Raw genomic sequence first — 23,982 nt, forward strand, 5'->3', positions numbered from 1 at the left:
TAATAGTAGCTTCATAGTAAAATATCATTCATTTTGTCAGAATAACAAGTTTTCATTTCTACTGTCCTATTACCATAAATGACTTCTACTCTGTCCTCTCAAAGCAATGCTTGATCTTGCATATCCTTTGTCCATTAACTTCTTGTTCCAGTACTGTGTGTACCCGTCACTATATGTTTTATAAGTACAGGATGGGGCAAAATTAGCCTTACAGTTGTGAGTATATGAAACACAGTTTATTCTTGTATTATTATTTTTGTTAGTTATTGTCTTATTTCTTATATGAACAACCATGAACCTACTTCTGCCCCACCCTGTATATGTGTCTCCTCCCATGAGACTGTAGGCTCTGTGTGTGCAGAGATCATACCTAGTTTCTTTTTCTTTGTATTCCCACCACCCAGAATGGGGCCAGGCACTTAATATTGGCTAACTGTAATGTCTGCCCTAACTCTTCTTCCTCATAGTTACTATAAGCACTGTCTTGTCTGTTATCCTAAATCCTTGACAGACAGGCTCTGTGCTCTAATTGCTTTACTAAAACTTTATTCTAAAAGCTTATTAGCAGCCTGGCCTATATGCTCTATATAAAACTAGAGGCCCGGTACACGAAATTCATGCATGGGGGAAGGGGAGGTCCCTAAGCCTGGCCTGTGCCCTCTCACAGTCTGGGACCCCTTGCTCCTTACTGCCTGCCTGCTCACTGCTCCTTAGCACTACCAAGGAGGCGGGAGAGGCTCCCGCCACCGCGGTTGCGCTCGCCAGCTGTGAGCCCAGCTTCTGGCTGAGCGGCGCTCCCCCTGTGGGAGCTCACTGACCACCAGAGGGCAGCTTCTGCATTGAGCATCTGCCTTCTGGTGGTCAGTGAGCATCATAGCGACCAGTCATTCTGCTGTTCAGTCGATTTGCATATTAGGCTTTTATTATATAGGAGGATTCCAGTTCTCAGTACCCGCAACTCTCAGTAGCATGTGATGCAGTCTTTTTCCCTCTTGCATCACCTCGTTCTTTTGCTACCTTTCAGGTAGCACTATCCTGGGTCTTATATTTTCTCACTACTTTCCCCATAATTCTATGGCATGAAATTTTCATTGATTTATACAACCGTGTTCAATTTCACTTCTTTATCTTTTCCTTTATTTGTTGCTTTCTTTCCTTTAGATTCTCACACATTTCTACAGCCTCATTTCTACAGAGTTGATTCTCAAATCTAAATCTCTAGCTTGACATCTGAATGCCAGACTTATTTCTAACTTATTGCTCAACATTTCCATTTTTATGTCCCAGCAACACCTTAACTTAACATCATTTCTCAAATTAGTTCTTCCTTCTAACTTCGGTTTCTATTATTAACACTACCATTTCCGCAGTCACCGAGGCTTGAAATTGAAAAAATCAGCTTCTTCGTCCCTGTTTATAAACAGTTCGATATTAAGTTGTATAGATTCTAAGCCCTAATCAATATTTCTTACCACTCACCTTAGATATGTTCTATAGTTATATCGTTCCTCAGGCTATCCTTTGTTTCTTTCCTCAGGCTATCCTGTGTTTCTTATCTCATTCTTTCTAAGGCATAGTCATATCAGGTATAAAACATAAAATAAACTTGCAGTGATTTCCCCTTCCTACCCAATCAAGTTCTAAAACACAAACCTCTCATTCTTTTAGCAAATGCCTATAGAGCATCTTTGAACCTGGCATTGTATTAGGGCTAAGGCTCTGAAAGTAAAGATAGAGTCCATGCCTGAAGACATTTTGTCCATTAGAAGAGAAAAACAAATCAATAAACAATTAAAAACTTATGAAAACACAGAGATGAAGGTCTGCAGAAAGAATTATGGGAGGACTAAGGAGACCTACTTAACCAATCCTAGTTTTGTTTTCATCTAGTGGCTGAAACTTAAATCATGAATTATCTTTAGTTTCAGATTTCTGATTAAAATCTAATATACAAATGTCAGAAATTAGGTGCTTTACCAATGTTGGCTTTGTTTACCTTGCTCACTTTATGGCTTTATGTAGCATTTCTAATTACCCCAACCACAGTGATATATAAATACTTAATTCACTCTCTTTTTAAAACATCCACTTGATAAATATAAGTGCAATAATTATAATAGTACACACGCATTTACTCTTTTAGTGGTTGTTCTAGAATTTATAATATACATACACATGTAACAATTTAGTCTATCTTTACCTGTAGTATAAAAACCTTGTGAAGATAAATTCTCATTTCTTCCTCCTATTCTTAGTGCTATTGTTATCAGACATTTACTTCTATTATGTTTATAATCCCCACAGTACTTTTTATTATTTTAGCTTAAAACAATTATCTTTTAAAGACACTTTAAAAAAATTCTTTTATAGTTTCCCACAAATGTAGCATGGCATTCTTTATTCCTTTGTGTAGATCTAGATTCCCATCTTGTATAATTCTTCTGCCTAAAGAACTTCCTTTAACATTTCCTGCAGTGCTCATCTGCTGACTAAATTCTCTGTCTGAAAAAGCCTTTTTTTTAGAAGAATATTTTTGCATACACTACAATTCTCACTGACATTTTTAATTTTTTTAAAATTTGCCAAACCGGTTTGGCTCAGTGAATAGGGCGTCAGCCTGCGGACTCAAGGGTCCCGGGTTCGATTCCGGTTAGGGGCATGTACCCTGGTTGCGGGCACATCCCCAGTGGGGGGCGTGCAGGAGACAGCTGATCGATCTGATCTCTCTCATCGATGTTTCTAACTCTCTATCCCTCTCCCTTCTTCTCTGTAAAAAAATCAATAAAATATATTTAAATAAAATAAAATAAAAAATAAAAAAAATTAAAAATCATACTTTAATGATTTCAGTCACCCCATTGTCATTTTTAGTTTCTTCTTTTTTAGGATTTGTTGGCGTTTTTAGATCTGTAAGTTTGTCATTTTTATAGAATTGGGAAATTTTTAGTTGTTACTTCTTCAACTATTTTTCCTGGTGCCCTTCCCCGCCTTTTCTGGACTTCAGTTATACATATTTGAGGTTGCTTGATGTTGTCCCACAAGTCGCTAATGCTCTGTCTAGTAATTCTTTTTCAGCATTTTCTCTCATGCTTAATTTTGATTAGTTTGTGTTCTTATGTCTTCAAGTTTACTGAATTTTTTTCTGCAATGTTTAATCTGCTGTTAATTTCATATAGTATAGTTTTCATGTTAAATATTTTATTTTTTATCAGAAGTTCATTTTGGACCTTTGGTTATCTTCTGTTTCCTCATTATATTCATATTTTTTGTTACATTCTTTAGTATATGGATCACATTTTTTAAGGTCCTGATAATTTCATTATCACTGTCATTTCTGGGTTATTTATAATAATTGGTTTTTCTCCTGTTTATGAGTCATATTTTCTTTTTTGTCTTTGTGTACTTGATAATTGTTGATTGCATGCTAAATTTTACATAGTTAAGTGCTAGGTTTTGTTGTATTTCTTTTAAAAGAGTATTGAACTTTGCTCTGGCATTGCAGTTATCTTGATCCTTTTAAGACATACTTTTAAGCTTTGTGAGGGTGAACATAGAAAAACCTTTAATCTAATGCTAACTTAGCCCCACACTAAGATATTACACTTCTGAGACTGTCAGTTCCCCTTGTTATTACAAAGTCTCCACACTCTGGGAGGTGGGAGTGCAAACTGGTCCCAGCTTTGTTAGTTCCAGGAACTGTGTGATATACTAGTTTACAGTAGTTAATTCTTTCGGACCCCACACAAGATTCCAGTCATTCAGTCTTTGTATTCACTTTATAGCATTCAGTATTCATTATATTCTGTTTTTGTGTGCAGTATTCAGTCATTGATTCCAGAGAAACTTTCCCTAGATCTTGCCTTTTCAGTTGATTACTTCAGTAGCGTAATTTCCATAGTAATTATTCCTTTATAAACAGAATCAGAAATCATATGTACAAGCAGTTTTATAGGATTTCACCAAGTAAAAATTGTAATAAAGTGGTTTATTCAATTAATTCATGAGTGAAATAAGTTTCAGAGCTGCATTTCTGTTTGTTGAATTGGCATTTGGGGTATTTTTTACCCTATATATACCATTCTTTATTTTTATCATAGGTCTGGCTTCATGCACCATATGAACTTCATCTTTCCTTATTTGAACACTTCATTGAACTGCTCACAGAGTCCAGGTATTCATTAATATCTATATAGTTAGTTGTTTAGTTATTAAAGAGATTATAGTACAGTGTATAAAGTCTTCTTTCTCTTATAGTGAAGCTTCAAAGAATGCCAAATTAATGAGGGAATTCCAGCTAATCCCAAAGCTGCTACTGACTCTTCGAGATATGTCTTTATCCCAGCCTACCATTGCTGCTATTAGTAATGTGCTGAGCTTCCTACTGCAAGGTTTTCCTAGCAGCTATGATCTGCTCAGGTAGTGAAAATGTCTGTATTTGTCTCTTTATTAACTGGAAGTATCACTGAGGTTAAGATGAATGAGATGATTGTAATTGGTTCTTATGCCTGTATAATACCTGTAATGTTAATACCGTTCAAGATTTCTGTAAGGCACAGACCACGTGCATGTCTAGTATCTCACCTTTGTAAACAAGGCCAATTGTTGCCACTAGTTAATAATAGAATATTGCTGAACAAAGATGTAGGAATGAGCCCAATGTAATCGATTGTCCTGGACATAAAGGTGTTCAGTGTAGGGATTCTCAATCCTTCGTCCCCATGCCCTGTTACTTCTCTGTGTTCATGCCTACATGCGCGCGCGCGAGCACACACACACACACATGCACACACACACACACAGTGAGCATGCCTTCTTTATATGTATTCTTTATCATTCAAAAGAAATTATATTTTATTTTTGCATATTCTAATCTTTTATATGATGTGAGTATTATTTTGTTGCTAATCTGAAATATGGTTTAAGGTCTATTTATGGGCTGTAGAAGGTTCTAGTGTTTATATGATAATTTGCATCTTAACTGAAAATGGAAGGGAAAAAACTACCTAACCAAAGTATTTTCTAAACAGAGAATTACTTAAACTGGTCTTGACCATCACTTTTCATGTAATCTTCCAGACACAAGTGAAATCACACCTACTCATTAGAGCAGTGATGGCGAACCTTTTGAGCTCAGTGTGTCAGCATTTTGAAAAACCCTAACTTAACTCTGGTGCTGTGTCACATATAGAAATTTTTTGATATTTGCAACCATAGTAAAACAAAGATCTATATTTTTGATATTTCTTTTATATATTTAAATGCCATTTAACAAAGAAAAATCAACCAAAAAATGAGTTTGCGTGTCACCTCTGACACGCGTGTCATAGGTTTACCATCGCTGCATTAGAGTATTCCCAGTAAACTAATCTCCAATCTGTGTAACATGTGAATTATTCACATTTATTTACCTACCTCAAAAGCACTTTTTAAACTTGATGACAGATGAAAACTGAAGTTTGAAAATTATTTTGGAGATTATTGTTATTATGAACAATATTTATTTCAATCTTATCCTGGTACTATAGTGATCATTTTGCTAAAATTATTACTGAAACCTATTAAGCTTTTAGTTTTCTCTTCTTTACAAAATTAAGAAACTAAGGCCCAGAGAGGTTAAGCTACTTGCCCAAGTAACAAGATTAAAAACTGATAGAGCCAGGATTTTAACTTTACCTGTGTTTTCAAAACCTAAGTTCTTAACTACAGTGGATGCATATAGATGTTAGGACATTTTAATTAGGATCATGCTATTTGATTCGTGAAATCATTTAGATTAGTGCATTAAAGGACTTACAATTCTGGAGAAGTATAATTAAAGCATTGTAACATATACAGGGTGGGCAAAAGTAGGTTTACAGTTTGTATGGAAAATAATAGAATAATAAATAATGATACAAGAATAAACTGGTGAACTCACACCAGTGTAAAGCTACTTTTGCCCACCGTGTATAATGGATATAGTGATGGTCCCAGGAGAGGTAAACCAAATGCAATCACCTGAAGGTCTGTAAAAGTTTACTTAAAACTGTTTTTCATTTCTTTGTTTTTTTATATTTGTTATTTGTTTTGGAGAGAGAGAAAAAGAATAAAACTCATAACCCTTTTTTCCTTATACTTAAAGGTTTGGCCAGTTTATTTCTTCTACTTTACCAACCTTTGCAGTTTGTGAGAAATTTGTCGTTATGGAAATAAACCATGAAGAGAAGCTTGACACTGGTGAGTGATTCTGGGGCTTGAGAACTATCCTGTGCCTTCTTCTCTGGCACAGGTCAGGCCTGCCTTAGGTGGATGCTACCCTGTCACTTTTCTCCTTCCATTACTGTATTGGTCTCCTGCAGATGTATTTGTCTTAAATCAGTCATGTATAATATGCACAAGTTCAGAATTACACAAAATTTAATAGGATGTGAATTTTACTCTAAAAACAAAAATTTTCCCCACATTTAGAGGATTTGTAACATTTTTCCTTTAAATAGCAGATTCTTCCAGGGTGATATTTTAACATTATTTTAATTTTTAAAAATTTATGCACATCTCTTCAGAAACAGATACTTGCTACTGTGAATTATATCTATATTACTTTTATTACTTTTTTTTCATTTCCCTGTTAAATATTTAGTAGTCACGTAGGGAAATAACTTTTTACCAGAATAATTTTATGTATGTATAAAATAATAATAATTCCAGCCCTGGCCCGGTGGCTCAGTTGGTTGGAGCAGAAGGTTGAGGATTCACCCTTGCCGGTGTTACTAAGTGGTTAGAGCGTCTGACTGCACATCTAAGGTTCCTGGGTTCAATTCCCTGTCAAGAGCAGGTACCTGGCCTAGCACCAGGTAACCAATCAATCTCTCTCAGATGGATGTCTCTCTCTCTCCATCTCCCTCTCCCCTCCCCCCTCCCTCTTCCTCTCCTCTCCCTCTTCCTCTCCCAACTCTCCCTCTCCCTCTCACTCTTCCTCTCTCTCTCCCTCTCTCAATTTTCCCTCTCCCTCTCTCCCTCTGCCTCTCCTCCTCCTTCTCTCCCCATCTCTTTCAGTCTTCCTCTCTCCCTCTCTCCTGAGGATTTAAAAAAATTTTTAAAGGATCAAATCAATAGGTAACACTTATTGAGTCCTTTATATCACCAGGTACTGTTTAAGGTCTTTAATATAACTTTATAACAACCCTATAAAATATTTACTATTGTTATCTCAATTTTACAAGGGAGGAAACTGTGAAATATTAAGTAAAAGAAAGTTACCTGAAATCATACTTCTGCATTTGAACTCAGGTAATCCAAATTAGCGGTCTCCACCCAGTGGTCCATGGACCACTGGTGGTCCATGAGGTTGGCGACGGCTGGTCCAAATCAACACTATAAACTTTTTAACCACTATATTTTTCTGTCATATGTCAGGATTTTTTCTAAGTTCAGAAGTAATATAAGCCAAGTAAATAGGAATTGAAGTGAAATTACTTTTAAAATCTTTGAAAATACATAACACATTTATTTCAAGTATTTAAAAAATGTGGGAAAAATATTCCTCTAGTCTCCATGTTTCTTGCGACTGTTGAATTCAATAATAATAACTAATGTAAATTTTCTTTAAGAAAACAGTAGTAGAGATGGTAAATTAGCAAAATTTTTTGTTGATCTGCCAAGTTGATTAGTATTTTCATCACTTCATTGCCATTTGAAGTAATAGAGAATGTCGGAAGCACGTTACTGGTCTTGTTCGTATATGACATTTATTGTGTATTTGCTGTGGACTAAAGACTGTGTTAAGTATAATATGATGTTCCAAACAGTTAAACCATACTTTTTTTTTTTCAAGTAGTTTACACATTATTCAAGAAAATTGCTTGAATAATGATGAACGGTGATATAATAATCATTGCAAAATAAATAGCATGAAAGGACAGTACACTGGAATAAATAAAGCACCAGTTTGAATGGGAAGAGTTAGTGTGGAAATTCAGAGTTCATTGTTTTAAACTATATTTGAAAATTAGGGGAAGCATATCTGACAAGGAGAAAAGTAGATGTAAAAATTAGGAGAATTGTTCATTTCTCTGTGGATTGTCGTTTTACTGAAAAGAAATAATTGAAATGAAATAACTCCTATTATCAATTTAGGTTGTATGGTATGCTTTCAATTGGACATTTTGTAAATTACCAGTCCTGTGCCTCTGATAAGGAGAGAGAATCTTGAGTTCTCCTAGGAAAGCTTGAAGTACTTTTCCCAATGATTAAGCACTAAGTTAAAATTAAAAAGACAATGTTTAAGGAGACAAATAGTCCCTTGCCCAAACTAGTAAAAGCATATACCCATGGTAAAGGTTAGCCTGAGCTGCAAGTCTGGAATAAAGACAGTCCTGTGGATTGTGACTTATTAACCCATCACTCATTAGTGGCAGAGCTACACCTGGAACACTGGCCATTGATGCCCAGTCCTGTGTGCCTCCAGCATCATCCATTGAGATGCATAAGCTTTCTGTTTTCTGCCCTTTCTTTTCCAGTTTTTCTTGTGCTTTTGTATGCCTTTGCCTCTTTTCTATGCTATTTAATTCTAACTTTTCTAGATGTATTATGTTTATTAAGTAGAGTATGCTTCCTCTTTTCAGTCTTAAATCTCGTAAATTTAACTATGTCCTTCAAAAAGAAACCTGAAATTAAGGATTTGGATTGTTGCTATTTATTTATTTATTTATTAGTTTATTTTATTTTATTTTTTTGTTAATCCTCATCAGAGGATATTTTTCCATTGATCCTTCAGGGAGAGTGGAAGAAAGAGGGAAAAACAGAGGTAAATATCAACGTGAGAAAAACACTGATGTGAGGGCCTGGGCCAGGGAGGTGCCTGCAAGCAAGGTACGTGCCCTTGACCAGAATCTAACCTGGGACCCTTTGGTCCACAGTCCAGTGCTCTAAGCACTGAACCAAACTGGCCAGGGCGTGGATTTTTATTTTTATTCAATTCTTATTTGGTTACTTTCCCCTGTTGGTAGGGGAGGGGAATATTAATGTAAAAAAGGGTTCACATCCCGGCCTTTGTTGGTCAGTGGTTGAGCATCGACCTATGAACCGGGAGGTTGCGGTTCGATTGTGGTCAGGGCACATGCCTGGGTTGAGGGCTCCATGCCCAGTGGGGGGTGTTCAGGAGGCAGCCCATCAATTATTCTTTCCCATCATTGATGATTCTGTCTCTCCCCCTTCCTTCCTCTCTGTAATCAATAAAAAAATATTTTTTTAAACAGGGTTCACAGCCTTTATTATCACTTATTTAGATAATGTAAATAAAAAATTTTCAGGATTCTAAAAGTAAATGTTTTAACAGACCCTTTTTTTCGTTCACTTTAGTGGAAAGTACTTCTAGAAAAAATGTTTTCTGAAAGATATATTTTTCAGTGAATTTTCCTAGAAGAGGGTTGGATATTTTATCCAACACTAGGCAATTTAATGTATTTATTTTCATTCTAGGAACTGAAGAAGAGTTTGGAGGTCTTGTATCTGCTAATCTTATACTTTTGAGGAACAGACTTCTAGATATCTTGCTAAAACTAGTTTACACATCTAAAGAAAAGACAAGCATTAATTTGCAGTAAGTAAAATCTTTTTAGAATTGATGGTACTAGTTGCTATTATTAGTTAATTCATAGTAGGCAAAAGAAAGAATTTCTAATGACTTATATTTTTTAAGCCCTGAAATTTAGAATATCTTAAGAACAAAACCTACTCTTATTCTTCTTTATAATTGGAAATCCTAATCATTGAAATTAATGTGTTTCCTTCTTACCCATCTGTCTTTGAATAGAGCCTGTGAAGAACTGGTCAGGACACTGGGTTTTGACTGGATTATGATGTTTATGGAAGAGCACTTGCATCCCACCACAGTCACAGCAGCAATGAGGATTCTTGTTGTCCTGCTGAGTAATCAGTCTATTCTCATCAAGTTTAAGGAAGGACTCAGTGGTGGAGGGTGGCTGGAACAGACAGACTCTGTCTTAACTAATAAGATCGGGACTGTATTAGGTATGGGACTTTTGAAGTCAACTGCTTTAAAATAAGCTATTGTGTTTCGTTTTGTTTTGAAATCTTATGTAAGCTTATACTCTTCAGTTTACTGATAACCATTAAGAATCTGAATTTTAATAGAATGCTTAGAAAGTTTCAAATTTGGCTCTTTTTAATTGCAAATCATAATGAAGTCAGAGACAATGTTAAGATGTGGAACTCAAGGGAATTCCTTATGGTCTTTTTATTGCTTAATTCCCTTTATGATTAAGTAAATAAATAACAAATGATCAGAACTGAATTAATAATAATATTTTCAGTTCTTATTCTATGCCAGTTACTAAACACTTTATTTTCACAGTAACCCTATGAGATGTAAACACTATCATAACCATATTACAGATGAGAAAGCCAAGGCAAAGGAGTGAAGTCACATGTTCAATAAAGAATAGTCAACATTTTTTAGTCCAGGTCACTCAGAACCAAGCCCATGCTTTTAACAGTTATGCTACATTGCCAATCAAAGATTTAAGCTTGCCCTGGCTGATTTGGCTCAGTAGATAGAGCGTCAGCCTGCAGACTGAGGGGTCCTGGGTTTGATTCCCGTCAAGGGCACATGCTTGGGTTGTGTGCTCATCCCCACTGTGGGGCGTGCAGGAAGCAGCTGATCGATGGTTCTCTCTCATCATTGATGTTTCTGTCTCTCTCTCTCTCACCCTTCCTCTCTGAAATCAATAAAAAATATATTTTTTAAAAAAAAAAAAAGATTTAAGCTCAAAGTTTCAGCCAAGGCTTCTTATTCTTTGCTTACAGTTGTATGCTGTTTTTAACATTGAACTGAGCATTTAAGTAATATTAGAAAGTTATAGTTTGCTATGTTAGAATCATTTGAACTGTTATATTTCTGTTTATATTAATCTTTAGGAAATATATTTTAAGATAATATTTTATTGACAATTGTAATCAATTCCTAAACTTTAAAAAATATGTTTGTCTTTATAACATTATATTTTAAAATCATTTGTATTCTGCATCAAGCATCAATTTACCCTTGTCAAAGGGGAAAATTAGGGATCAGAATTTATATATTTGTTTGTTTGTTTATTTTCCATCACCAGAAAGGATTTATTCAAGAAGAAAAAAGTGTTGCAACCCAGTGTGTGCAGACATAGCAAGCCATATCCACTCTCGGAATCAGAATTTATATGTAATTTACCTGTTAAAAAAATGTAAAAATATAATAGCTAGGTGCTGTGCTGCTTGTACTAGTTTCTCAAATATTAAAGTAAATGACAGGAAGACAGTTTTCAACATAGGATTATTTTATTGTTATTTTACATGTAGAAAATGAAGAAACTGCATGAGATGAAATAAGAAATTTACTATAAAATGACTTCTTGAGAAAACTTTTGTTTACAATATGAATTTTAAATTATTATCATCGTAGATACTTTTATGATCTAAAAAATAATCACTATTTTGCACTGACTCTGGAGAAGGGATATAGCCTACAAATGTTAGGAATAGTTTAGTAGTAAGAAATTTAGTTTATTGGCCTTAATAATAACTACTAAGAATAAATAATGAAAGGCACAAAATAATTGAATGGGAGTTTTAAATGCTAATCGACAGCACTGCTTCTCATTGAAGGCCAAAAACTGCAGTAGTGATGACAGCTAAGATTCATATAGTACATTATGGTTTGCAGAATTCTTTAACATGTATCATCTCATTTGGCCATTATGTTTCTGGAGACAGGTATATATTTTATGATATCTGTTACAATTTATAGGAAATAAACCTGCTAAATACAAATTAAGGATTAATTTCTCTACTTAAGAAAGTAAGACAGTTAGTTGCATGAGGTTCCTGAGTAGAGTGTCTAAGTCTCTGTATCCTGACTGTTAGACCTGCCCTTCTTCCTGTCGTATGTCAGTTCAGTAGTATCAGAAAAAGATGCTTATACCATATCTGACCTACTTGACTTTATGCCTTAGAATTTAGATGACCTCATTGATAACTATTTACACATCGCATATACTGCTCTGGCTCTAAAAGGGAAATCCAGGTACTTAAATTTGATTCAACTTAATATAATTTTCCCTGAATATCTATCTGATACATACATATGAAATTTTCCTTCATGAAAAGGCCTTCCATATAGCTGTAACTTGAACCTAAATTAAGCTTCATTGTTAATAACATATTAAATAGTCCTTAAGACTAATTATAAGGAAAAGCAGGGAGTGAGAATTTAGAAAAGAAAATGAATGCTAGTATTGATTTTCATTCAGAACATATAGTTTAATAAAAGTTTATTTTCCTATTGAATGTATAAAATATCATTTTATGTCTTTTGGCTCCTTAAAGCTAAAGACTTTTTTATACTCATAATTTAATTTAGAATTTACTTTAACCAAAATTTACCCAGTGTCCTAATGCAGCCAGTCTTTCAGAAATGTGGCCATGTCATTAAGGCCGAGAGAGACAGCATAACTTCCAGGCTCTAAAATAGAGGCATCAGACTCCAAGTCCTAGTGCCACCACTCATTAACTTTATGACTTTGAGCACATTGCATATCTTCTATGTTATGAAAAGGATAATAGCTTATTCTAACTCATTGTGTTTGCTCAATGAGATGGTGTATTAAAGAGGTTGGTAAGTTGCTGTACAATTTTTTCTTAATTAGAAAAGCATACTTCAGAAGATTAATTCATATCACACTGAGTAGTCAATTGGGATGAGATATTTAAAAAGCCACCTAGACACAAATTTTTTTAAATTTTAAATAGGAGCAGATAATGTGCTTATTTAATCCTAGAAAAACAAAGCTGGCTATTCATTTAAATGAAATTGTTTTAGAGTAAAAATCAATCCTTCATCTCTTGGTTACTATTCACAAAAGTTTTTCATTGAAACTTTGGCCAACATTCATTCTGTGCTGATCACTGTACTGGGTTGGGGAAGCAAAAGAACTTAGTGTTTTGGTTGCAGCCTGAAATTAGTTATATAACAAAGGAAACAGGATTGATAGGAAGGCTGATGCTGTAAGCAGCATTAATAAGCAATGACCATCTCCTGGCAGAGTTGTATTTCTAGAAAGGGCTCTGAATGTTCAAATAGCCATAGTCACAGCAGGCTCAGATTTGCTGTCCCACTGCTGGGCAACTTTCCCACAGACTTACAGAGCCTGTTGTAAGGAAAGATTATTTTGCTTAGTCCTGTCTTTAAATTCATAGATAATTTAAAATTAAGTAGTTTATGATAGTTTTCATGATGAAATACATTAACTATATTATAGCAGTTATATTTTTAAGTTACATTTTTGTAGCACCCTAAAGTTTTGGCTCTCTTTTGAATTTTACTTTGTTCTTAAGGAAATGTTAGAGCTCTTTTGAGGTCATTCTTTTAATGAGCACAATTTTTATTACCTCTTGTATCTGATTATCTCGGCTATGTTTCAAGACCTGTATCCTAATAGGCAGGCTTGCTAAAGTCAAAGAGATAGTAAAGTAAAACTTGCCTGAAAGCTGAATTCAATAGTTGAACAGTTAATTGCCTATATTAATATGAATATTCTTGTGGAAACGTCATATATACTGAACTACTTTCTTTGTTAATGCAGCACAGTAATTGATTACTCATTTTGTACTTATTGTTATATTTCCTCTTCTCTTAGGATTCAATGTGGGCAGGAGTGCTGGTGGAAGATCAACAGTCAGGGAGATTAACCGGGATGCTTGCCATTTTCCTGGTTTTCCAGTCCTTCAGTCATTCCTTCCTAAGCACACTAATGTCCCTGCCCTCTATTTCCTGCTCATGGCATTGTTCCTGCAGCAGCCAGTTAGTGAGCTGCCAGAGAACCTGCAGGTCAGTGTGCCTGTCACCAGCAGCCGATGTAAGCAGGGTTGCCAGGTAGGAATTACCTAGTAAGGTGTAAGTGTAATTATATATGCCCCCGAATCACCATAGGGTAATGGGTTAACCACAGTACAACCACTGATTCCATCTCTTTCTCACATTCAGGATTTGATTTGGGACAGAAAAATCGGAGAGTAGCACAGAAAATTTTCCCAAAAAGAAATCATTTATCTCTATGTGGTCTTTTATTCTTTATGGTTACTCTATATATAGATTGTATATGCATAAGAACTTTGGATGATATTTGTATAGTGATCTAAAGAATTCTTTTGAGTTGCGTGATTTTATCTAGAAATATAATTTCATTTCTGTAGAATTAAAAATGAGGGGAGTGAATGGAGGAAAAAGGACATATGTAATACAACAGTAAAGATTTTTAAAAAATAAAAAAAAGGTATGTGTATCAAAACTAATTGGGTAGGAATGACAGGATTCTTAGTGCAAGTCTGATTATAAAAATATTTTATATTTCTTAATGGTAACAACATCTATGTTAGGAAAACAGTAAGGCTTTGCTTGATTTCTAATTGAAGACTGTTGTGGATATCTATATATAGATTATGTTGATGGTACTGCAGAGACTTAGAAATTTAGTTTTAAACCCAACTATGTGTACATCATAATGCCAAAGGCTGGCTATTCAAATCAATTTTAGTAGTTGACAAAACCTCTTAAATGAAACCACTGAGTCTATACCCTTACATCAGATCAAGATAAAGAGTCATGCATAGCAGAATTTGGTTGGTTATGTAATTTTTCAAAATAAGCATGACCCCATAAAGTGTTATATAAAACTGCTAGGAATAAATCTCCTTAAACAGATTTTTATTTTGTCAAATCTTATCTGTATGTAATTTAAAAGTGAATTAGATCTTTAAAAAATCCTGCTTAAAATCATCAGTTCTAAACTTTCATCTGCTGGCTAATTAGCATGTATTTTACTTGTTTTTTTTAGAGAAAAAAGTAGAAAACAATGTTTTTAACCTAGGTGCCTAAAACAGGAAGATACATAAATTCACTCTTTCTTTATAAAAGTTAAAATGAGTTTTAAAATGTAGGAAGGAGGGGAGAGAGGTCTCTGTCTCTTCATTATTGCTCACTTTGAAAAAAAACTAACTGGTTTCAAAGAAATTGTAGAATATTAGAACTTATGAGGGTCTCTACTGGAAAAAGCTGCCAGTGACTCATCTTCACTTTCCCCTCTGCAGTTTGATTTAGATTCCATTTGGACATTTATCTTCGGAGTTCCTGCCTCCAGCGGAACTGTGGTCTCTTCCATTCATAACGTGTGCACTGAAGCTGCTTTCTTGTTGCTGGGAATGCTCCGCAGCATGCTGAACTCGGTAAGCTCACGAGACACTAACACCTGCTGATACTTCCTCTTCATGATATTTTTTTAAAATAGAGGGATCTTTTGAAAGCATACTTATGTATTTACAGCATGGTCTCTGGAACCTCAGCCTCCCTGGTTTGTTATCTGTGAGGCAAGGACAAACCATGCAATTGTTAAGACCCCCAAGTCTGCAACTCTGCCTGGGTTCAAATCCCATCTCTGGTACTTAAGACATACTAACCTCTATGTGCCTTGGTTTCCTTATGTATAAAATGCTGGTGTTAATGGGATATGTCTCTTAGGGCTGTTGTGAGGATATAATGATTTAGTATATACACAAAGCACTTATAAAAGAACTTGGTATATAGTAAGCGCTTCAAAAGGTTAACTGATATCATTAGTGTCAAAATGTATATTACAATGTGTACATTTATAATGAATATAAAGATTACATATTGTAGTATATGTCATTATAATGTCATTATAATGTTATTTTAATTATTTTTATTTCGAGATTAAAAATCAGTATGTTTTAGTTTGTATTTGTTTTTCCTGTCTAATTATTTTTTAACTTAGATATGAAGCATGTAAAGAGGAAATGACAAATGTATGTTCCTATCTATCTTACAGTACTGTGAATGATAATTTGTTTACACAATTTAGGATTACATCATAAGAGGAATTATTAATGAGAATCTTTGGATTACAAGTACATGACAAATCTAATTGTGCTCAAACTATTCTTATGTCATTTAGGAAAGAATATTGCCATTACATGTATTAGTTTAGAATGCTTTACGATTTGTGTTTTGGTTCCTACTCATAAACAAATATAAACATCTAAGTTTTAAAAAAGCCACTGTCTAGGGAAGTATCAAAAGATAGGCATTGTTCAGGTGTATTCTGTGTTTGTCACTTTTATCATCATCATTGCTGTTGTTGTTATATTGCTGTTAAGAAAAACCATAGTACATGTCTCCTGTACTATGAATATTCTACTATAACACAGCTTCACTTCCGACACTAGTCACCAAATATGTTGGGGGGGGGGGGGGTGGTTGCCACACAAGCTGGCCATCCCACAATTCAGTTCAGGTCTGACATTGTCTACCTGGAGAGAGCATTAGGCCCCACAGGTTAAGGACTAGGTCCCACAAGACGACTCCTAGACTTCAGACACCATTCACAAGTCCAATGTTACTTGTGCTTCTGACTTACTGGCTATAAATTGGAGGATCCCATGACTTGAGAAAACGTTTTACTTACTAGATTACCAATTTATTATATAAGGTTATGACACAGAAACCGCCAGATGGAAGAAGTTCATAGAGAGGCTATGTGGGAGAAGGGAAGTGGAGCTCCCAGTCTGTCCCTCTCCCAACACCTCCATATGTTCACAACCCAAGACCAATTGGAACACCATCCTTCTGGTTTTTCATGGAGGCTTTGTTACATAGCAAGATTGGGTAAATTGGCCATCAGTGATTGAACTTTGTCTCCAGCCCCTGTCCCCTCCCTGGAAGTTGGGGAAGGGGAGTGGGAGGGGCCTCTAGGACTGAAAGTCAACCCTTTAATCCTGTGATTGGTCCCCTGGCAAGCCTCTATTCTCAGGGCCTTTTCTCATTAAATAAACTTAGCAGTGGTTGAAAAGGCCTTATTATGATTAACAAAAGAGACTTTTATGGCTCATCACTTTGGGCATTCCAGGAGTTTTAGGAGTTCTGCCAAGAATGGGATACAGACCAAATATATATTTCTTATTATAAATCACAGTTTCACATTGCGTAATAGTTAAAAGCATTGTTCTTGTCATTTTACATATGAGAGTGAGAGGCTCAGGAAGGTGAAGTAACTGAACTTCCCCATCTTTTATCTCACCCCCAGCTAGGGCACCATGGAGGATGGGGCAGTTTTGTTGGTAACTCAGCCACTATTGGCACCAGCTATAGTCATGACCAGAATGTCGAATAATCAAAGCCACTGAGTCCAATTACTGAGCTGTAAGCACTTTGATGAAGAGATAGGCATCCTGTCTGTTTCTAGGGGCATTGTTTTTGTTTTAGCTTGTTTCTGGATTTGTTCTTGTGTGTAGTTTATGAGAGTTCTGGACTATCGGTGTATCCAGTTTTAGAAAAGTAGTGAGTAGTGCATTTTTGTCAAGTACTTTATAGCAGTGTCAGTTTTCCTAATGTATTTTTTTTTCTTGTCCCTGTGACAGCCATGGCAGTCAGAAGAAGAGGGATCTTGGCTTCGAGAATATCCTGTGACCCTAATGCAGTTCTTCAGATACTTGTATCACAACGTCCCGGACCTGGCCTCCATGTGGATGAGCCCCGACTTCCTGTGTGCACTAGCAGCCACCGTCTTCCCCTTCAACATCCGCCCTTACTCGGAGATGGTAGGAAAGGGGGAGGCAGTGTCAAACTGTAATTAGTCTGCTCCAATGGGTAGCTGATTTTTTTTCCTGTCAATCTTAAGTTTCTCACCATGTTACAGTTTCATAGCTCTCTCCTTCACTTCTTACATCATTACCTGGTGTCTGGCTCCCCACTCTCCTTCTGCTTTCCCCTAAAATAACAGTGAGCTCAGCTTCCTGTTCTCATTTACCATATTTTGGTAAGTTCCTTGTTAGTGACTTCCTCTCCAAGTCATTGTGGATCCGTTTCTTATTTTATGGGATTGATAGCTGTGTAGTTGTGAAGTGTTCTGTCCAGGCCACAGAACTGTAGTCACACCAGATTCACCTCTACTTTATCTCAGGAGTTAGGCATTCTCTAGATTTAGTCTTTACAAATTAATTATATGGGTGTTGCTATTAAAAAAATGAAATATTGTCCTTTTTATTCAACTTTTCTTATTTCATCCAACTTTTATTTTTCATATTTTGTACTAAGATTAATAGAAAAATATTAGATTATAATCATATATAGGATAGATACTTCTTTCGTCCTTGAAAACAAGCCCAAAAGACAGTTATTCCTCCATAGCACTTCTGAATATCATGGTGTTTCTTCTTATTTCCACCTAAATTCTTCATACTCATTTTTCTTCACATATAAAGGTGAAATGCTAATTCTAAAATTGTAGGGATTTTTTAGGATAAACACAAGTATAGCATATGACCTTCACACTGTGGTTTACTTATAATTCTAAAAACCTCATTTTTATCAAAAGTAGACCTTTATAATACTTCAGTGTCTTTTCTTTGTCGGCATCTTATACTCTGTCTTCTAGCCCTTTTTTCTTTTTCTTTTGGCTTGAAATTGGCACTAGTTTTGTCTTATGTATTTATTTGGGGGTTTTTTTGTTAGGTCTTTATCTGAAACTGTGACATTTGACTTCCCAGGAGGTATATTTTCAATATGCAATTATAGTTATTCTCATTTTATTTCATTTAAGTGAAATTATCCACAGTATTTTAGAGATAAAATTCAGAATACTACAGATACACGATTTGATCTTAGAGCATGTGTTGAGTAACCGTGACATACCGTGAGGTACAGTACCTGATTACTGCCTTGAAAGGAGGGGCCAAGTAAAGCAAAGTACAGTAATGCATTAAGTACCTTATAGGTAAGAGTTGAAGAAAAATACTGGTGCTGCTACAATTTGGTTTTTAGGAAACAAAGTAAAATAAAATTGAATGAAACTAGCATCACTTTCTGCTTGGCTTTGCTAGGTGACAGATCTCGATGATGAAGTTGGATCTCCAGCGGAAGAATTTAAAGCCTTTGCAGCTGACACAGGGATGAACAGGAGCCAGTCTGAGTACTGTAACGTGGGTGTCAAGACATATCTGACCAACCACCCCGCTAAAAAGTTTGTTTTTGACTTCATGCGGGTTTTAATAATAGATAACCTCTGTCTCACCCCTGCGAGCAAGCAGACGCCGCTAGTTGATCTTTTGTTGGAGGTAAAGACAAATATATTCACATCTGTTTTGCATTGTTTTTATAATTAGAACATTAATAACCAAGCACATTTGATGCCAAAAACCTATCATTTCTAATTCTTCTGGGTTGTATAGGCAGAATATATCATGGTCTATGGGGATATTTTAGTTCAGATGTACTATATAGCCTATCAATTTGTTTCTCTCCTTTTCTGCAAGTGTGTCCCTTTATCGCCCTTTAACATCCTTTCCCTAGACCAGGAATTGACAAACTTCTCCTGTTAGGGCCACATTGGAAATATTTTAAGCTTTGCAGATTACACAGTCTCTGTCACAACTATTTAACTATGCCATTAGAGCTAGAGAGCAGCCATAGACAGTACGTAAACTGTGTTTTAACAAAACTTTATCTGCAAAAACAGGCATAGGCTGGATTTGGCCCGATAGCTTTAGTGCATCCAGGCTCTGAAAATAGCACATTTTATTGAAGATTCGATCTGTGCAGAAGCTGCTTTTCTCTCTGAGGAACTTCCTCCATGCCCTCAGCAGTATGGCAGCTGCAGCAGCGCTTCCTTTGCTCCCCCTAGTGGTTCACACAGTCAACCTCTTACTGAAACCTTAAACCACAGATGTTTTCTCTTATTCATGGGAAACTATCTCCGTTTGGTCAATTAAAAGAAATGAAAATGTAATTTAGGTTCCAGTCATGTTAAGCATTTTAACTAGGATCCCAGTGTTTAATATTGTCAGAAAAATAGCCAAGTTCATCAGTAACCCACATGGTAGAATTTAAAAGCATACCTGGTAGAACTTGTCCTTGGAAACTTTAAAAATAAAAATAGAGATGGCCAGTATCTCAGTGCATCAGGTAAGAATTTAAAGCATTCTACACAAAATGAAAATAACAAAATAAAGTTCAGAAGATGTGTGTGTAAAAATGTATAACTGAGCTAAGAAATAAAATACACACATATGAGGTGACTGTATGGAGCCAGTAATTACCGTTTCAGTCTTAGAGGAACCCTAATACCCCATTAACTAACCATGCATAAATGATATCATTGTCTTTTATTTTGCTTTCTGTAGTGGTCAGTAAGGAAAGTTTGAGACAGCCTGTTGAGATAACCTTCTCATTGTTGTGGACACTAGCTTGCCCCGCTGATAAATTGTCTGGTTGTTCTAGGAAGTTGGGTGGTAGTTACATTTCAGGGAGAAGAAGACTGTCAAGATGGACTCTCCCAGATAGACTGTAAATTCCTTAAAGCTAGGGACCAACTTTCATGTGTCCTGTTTCTCACAAAATTCACAGTGCCTTGGTATGTTCTTTATGAATTGTTGACATTTAACTATAACAACATCCTTAGCAGTTCCAAAACAGGAAGATATGATACCAGATAATAAGAGAGTTACAAATTTGCTTTTAAAAGTTAACTTGATACTTTGAGGAAATTCAAATCTAAAACAACTGTATAAAATATACATACAAAAAAAATAGTGAAAATATTATTCACTTTGGGTCTTCTTATGGTGTAAAAAAATAAATTACAAGCTTATGATTTTAAAAGTTCTCGCTGAAGAAATTCAAGAAGAGAATTCTCTTACTCTGTATTTATCATTTACATGCATGAAGGAAGGGGTTGTATTTACCATTTACGTGCATGAAGGAAGGGGTTTGAACCAACTGATTTTCAGTCTGCTACACTCAAGCCAGGCTATCTTCAGTCTTATGATTGTTGAAATTTTGTCGTTAGAGTATCTACTTACTTGCTTATATCTGCAAAAGAATATGTGAAATTGTCTTTATTAGTAGTCTATAAAAATAAAAGATTCCTTCCTGGCTGATTTGTCTCAAGGGTTAGAGCGTCCTCCTGCAGACTGAAAGGTCCTGGGTTTGATTCTAGTCAAGGGCACATGCCCAGGTTGCAGGCTCGATCCCCAGTAGGGCCATGCAGGAGGCAGCCGATCAATGATTCTCTCTCATCATTGATGTTTCTATCTCTCCCTCTCCCTTCCTCTCTGAAATCAATAAATATGTGTGTGTGTGTGTGTGTATGTGTATATGTATATATGTGTGTATGTGTGTGTGTGTGTGTGTGTGTGTGTATATATATATATATATATATATATATATATAAATAATATAAATAAATAAAAGATTCCCATTCATATACTGGCTTGAGTGTGACCCTGAGGCCAGATACAAGGGAAGCATTGTGGTATTCTGAAGTGAAAGATACCTGGTTTGAAATCTGACCTGTGTATTATGTAAGTATTTTCATCTCACTGAGCTAAATTCATTCTCTGGGGAATATTATAAACTGTCTCTTCTACATGATTGTTATGAAAGTTAAGTATACATAAGTCACCCAGGCCTGTTTGGCTCAGTAGATAGAGCATAGGCCTGTGGACTAAAGGGTCCTGGGTTCAATTCCAGTCAAGGGCACATATCTTGGTTGTGGGCTCGATCCCTGATTGGGGTGCGTGCAGGAGGCAACTAATTGATGTGTCTCTCTCACATCAGTGTTTCTCTCTCTCTCTCTTTCTCTCTCTCTCTCTCTCTCCCTCCCTCCCCCTCCCTTCCACTCTCTCTAAAAAAATAAATATGAAAAATTCTCAGATGAGGATTAACCAAAAAATAAACAAAGGAAGGAAGGGAAGGAAGAGAGGAAGGAAGAAACATAAATCACCCAGTAAAAACTATTTTGAGAAAGTAAATGTGCTGATTATAGCTTGGCCAGCTTCAATTCTCTTCACCCCTTATAGTTTGTCCATCTTTAAAATGGCATAAAAATTGACCCTGTCTCTGAGGGCTACTGAGAGAATTAAATAAGATAATACATTTAATATTGATAACACAGGGCCTGGTATATGAGACTTACACAATCAGGTGGCCTGTGTTAGCTTGTACAGGGTGTCAGTGAGTCTTTTCCCAGCTCCCGTTCCTCATCGTCCTCTGCTGTCACCACCTGGCACCTTTTGGAGAGTCAAATGTGTTTGCTGCACATGACTGTAGCAGAAGGAAAGTGAAGGAGAGCAGATCACAAAGTATTTGCATACAATTTCCTGAAGGAAAGATAAACTAAGTGTGTTCCTGTCTGATACTGTAAGCAATTTTCTATAGTCTGAAGAGTTTGCTGCTCTATTCCAGCTGTCTTCTCACCCCCATTCATAGGAGTGAAACCCACCCTGGCTGACTGCAGGGCTTGCAATAAACAAACCAAAAGAAAGTAGGAAGGTGGGCAGAGAGAGCACTATAAAATAACAGAGAAGAGAACAGTCAGGAGGGATACTGCAGTCAGAATGAAAAAGTTCCAGACTCCCTTCTTTAAAGGCTTCAGCCCATTGCAGAGACAGCAGAATAGCAAAGAGCCTTTCTCCCAGAGCCACAGTGCTCTCACCGTGGGCAGAGGACAACCCCGGGCTGTTTGGCCTGTGCTCAGGAGGTTCTTCGAAGTATCCCCCGGCTTTTCAAAGAAAGCTTTGATTCTTTGCAGACTGATGTTATTGACTGGCTTCACTGGTTTCACAAGAAGGCAGATCTGACAGTCAGAGGCCGGAGCAGATCTCAGTGCTTACCATGTCTTCATTCTGCTCTGAACTCATCCTGTTGTCTAGTGGGCCAGCCAGGTTTACCTAAAAGAATGATGAGATTGTAGCAGAATTGCTCTTGTGCATTTGTTAACTTTACAATGGAGATTTTTAGTAGAGCTAGAGAGTATGGTACAGCAGGGGAGGTCATGAACTTTGGCATCACAAAAATAGGTTAGCCCTGGCCAGTTGGTTGGTCGTTGCACCAGGCACTGAGGGTTGCCAGTTTGATTCCTGGTCAGGGCACATGCCCGGGTTGCGGGCTCAATCCCCAGTAGGGGATGTGCAGGAGGCAGCCAATCTGTATTACGCTCTCACATCAATGTTTCTCCCTTCTCTCTCTCAAAATAAATTTAAAAATATTTCAAAAAATAATAAATGAAGACTTGGGTGTGTTTTTTTAAAAAAGAAAATCCTATTTGTGACTTGACCACATAAATTAACGTCTTTAAACCTCAATTACCTTATCTCTAAAATGGGGATGATAGTATCTATTTCAAAGAGATATTTTACAGATTGAGATAAGGTACATAAAACAAAGCATTGTGTTTGGTATATAATAGTAGTCCAGGGAATTATTTAAAAACAAACAGGTGCCTTTGAGACAGTTGTGCATGGGCAGTCAGGAGGGATATTACAGTCAGATGAAAGTCCTTTAAAAATTGGGCTGCTATAAATCTCAGCAAGAACATTTGAACTCGGCACTTAGAGCCAATAACAAGTGTAAATTCTGGTCACGATCACTCTGTAACAACTTCAGTGAGAGGAAATAAGGATTAAATGCCCATTGGTGTTTGACCCTGCTGTAAGTCCTGTAGAATACACACAGGTACTTTTAATCAAGTAAAAAATATTGTTGACTGATTAAGCTACTTCTCTATGTTCTATGGTACCTCTGTTTTACAGACTTCAAAACTTTGTCTAGTTAAAATTTGATAAAACCTACTCATTACTACTTATCCTTTGAGTTGATTGTGATCCAGAGTAGATTTATAAGTTTTTATCTGTATCTCAAAATAAACTGCTAGATCTCTTGAAAGTGAGGTATAAGAATAGATTCTCAGATATTTATTAAATATTTGTGATGTTTAGAATACTATTTTTGGAGGAATTGATTCAAAAGAAGATGATGTTTCACCTTTGCTTCAATGTTTTAAAATTCTGTGGTCAGAAGTATAAGAATATATATAATCTCGAGTTATATTATTTGAGTAAATTATTTTAATTCTTTGATACATTTAGTAATATATTTAT

The 23,982-nt window shown here is 35.9% G+C and overlaps 1 protein-coding gene across 6 annotated transcripts in view; it reads left to right on the forward strand.

Moving 5' to 3' along the window:
- The window catches only part of WDFY3 (WD repeat and FYVE domain containing 3), a 274,072-nt gene that overhangs the window by 179,281 nt on the left and 70,809 nt on the right, over positions 1-23,982 (forward strand). For 5 of the 6 annotated variants that reach the window (XM_070393429.1, XM_070393438.1, XM_070393454.1 and 2 more), the window contains 9 exons: positions 4,098-4,171; positions 4,255-4,416; positions 6,122-6,216; positions 9,460-9,580; positions 9,794-10,011; positions 13,674-13,909; positions 15,124-15,258; positions 17,467-17,646; positions 18,928-19,161. In XM_070393429.1, coding sequence (XP_070249530.1) covers positions 4,098-4,171; positions 4,255-4,416; positions 6,122-6,216; positions 9,460-9,580; positions 9,794-10,011; positions 13,674-13,909; positions 15,124-15,258; positions 17,467-17,646; positions 18,928-19,161 — 1,455 coding nt within the window. The remainder of the gene's footprint in view (positions 1-4,097; positions 4,172-4,254; positions 4,417-6,121; positions 6,217-9,459; positions 9,581-9,793; positions 10,012-13,673; positions 13,910-15,123; positions 15,259-17,466; positions 17,647-18,927; positions 19,162-23,982) is intronic. The other variant, XM_070393445.1, reaches the window with a different exon arrangement.

Source organism: Myotis yumanensis, unplaced genomic scaffold, assembly GCF_028538775.1.
Source record: "Myotis yumanensis isolate MYYU_CA2020_CCGP unplaced genomic scaffold, mMyoYum1.0.hap1 SCAF_1, whole genome shotgun sequence".
In the NCBI taxonomy this organism is placed as follows: Eukaryota; Metazoa; Chordata; class Mammalia; order Chiroptera; family Vespertilionidae; genus Myotis; species Myotis yumanensis.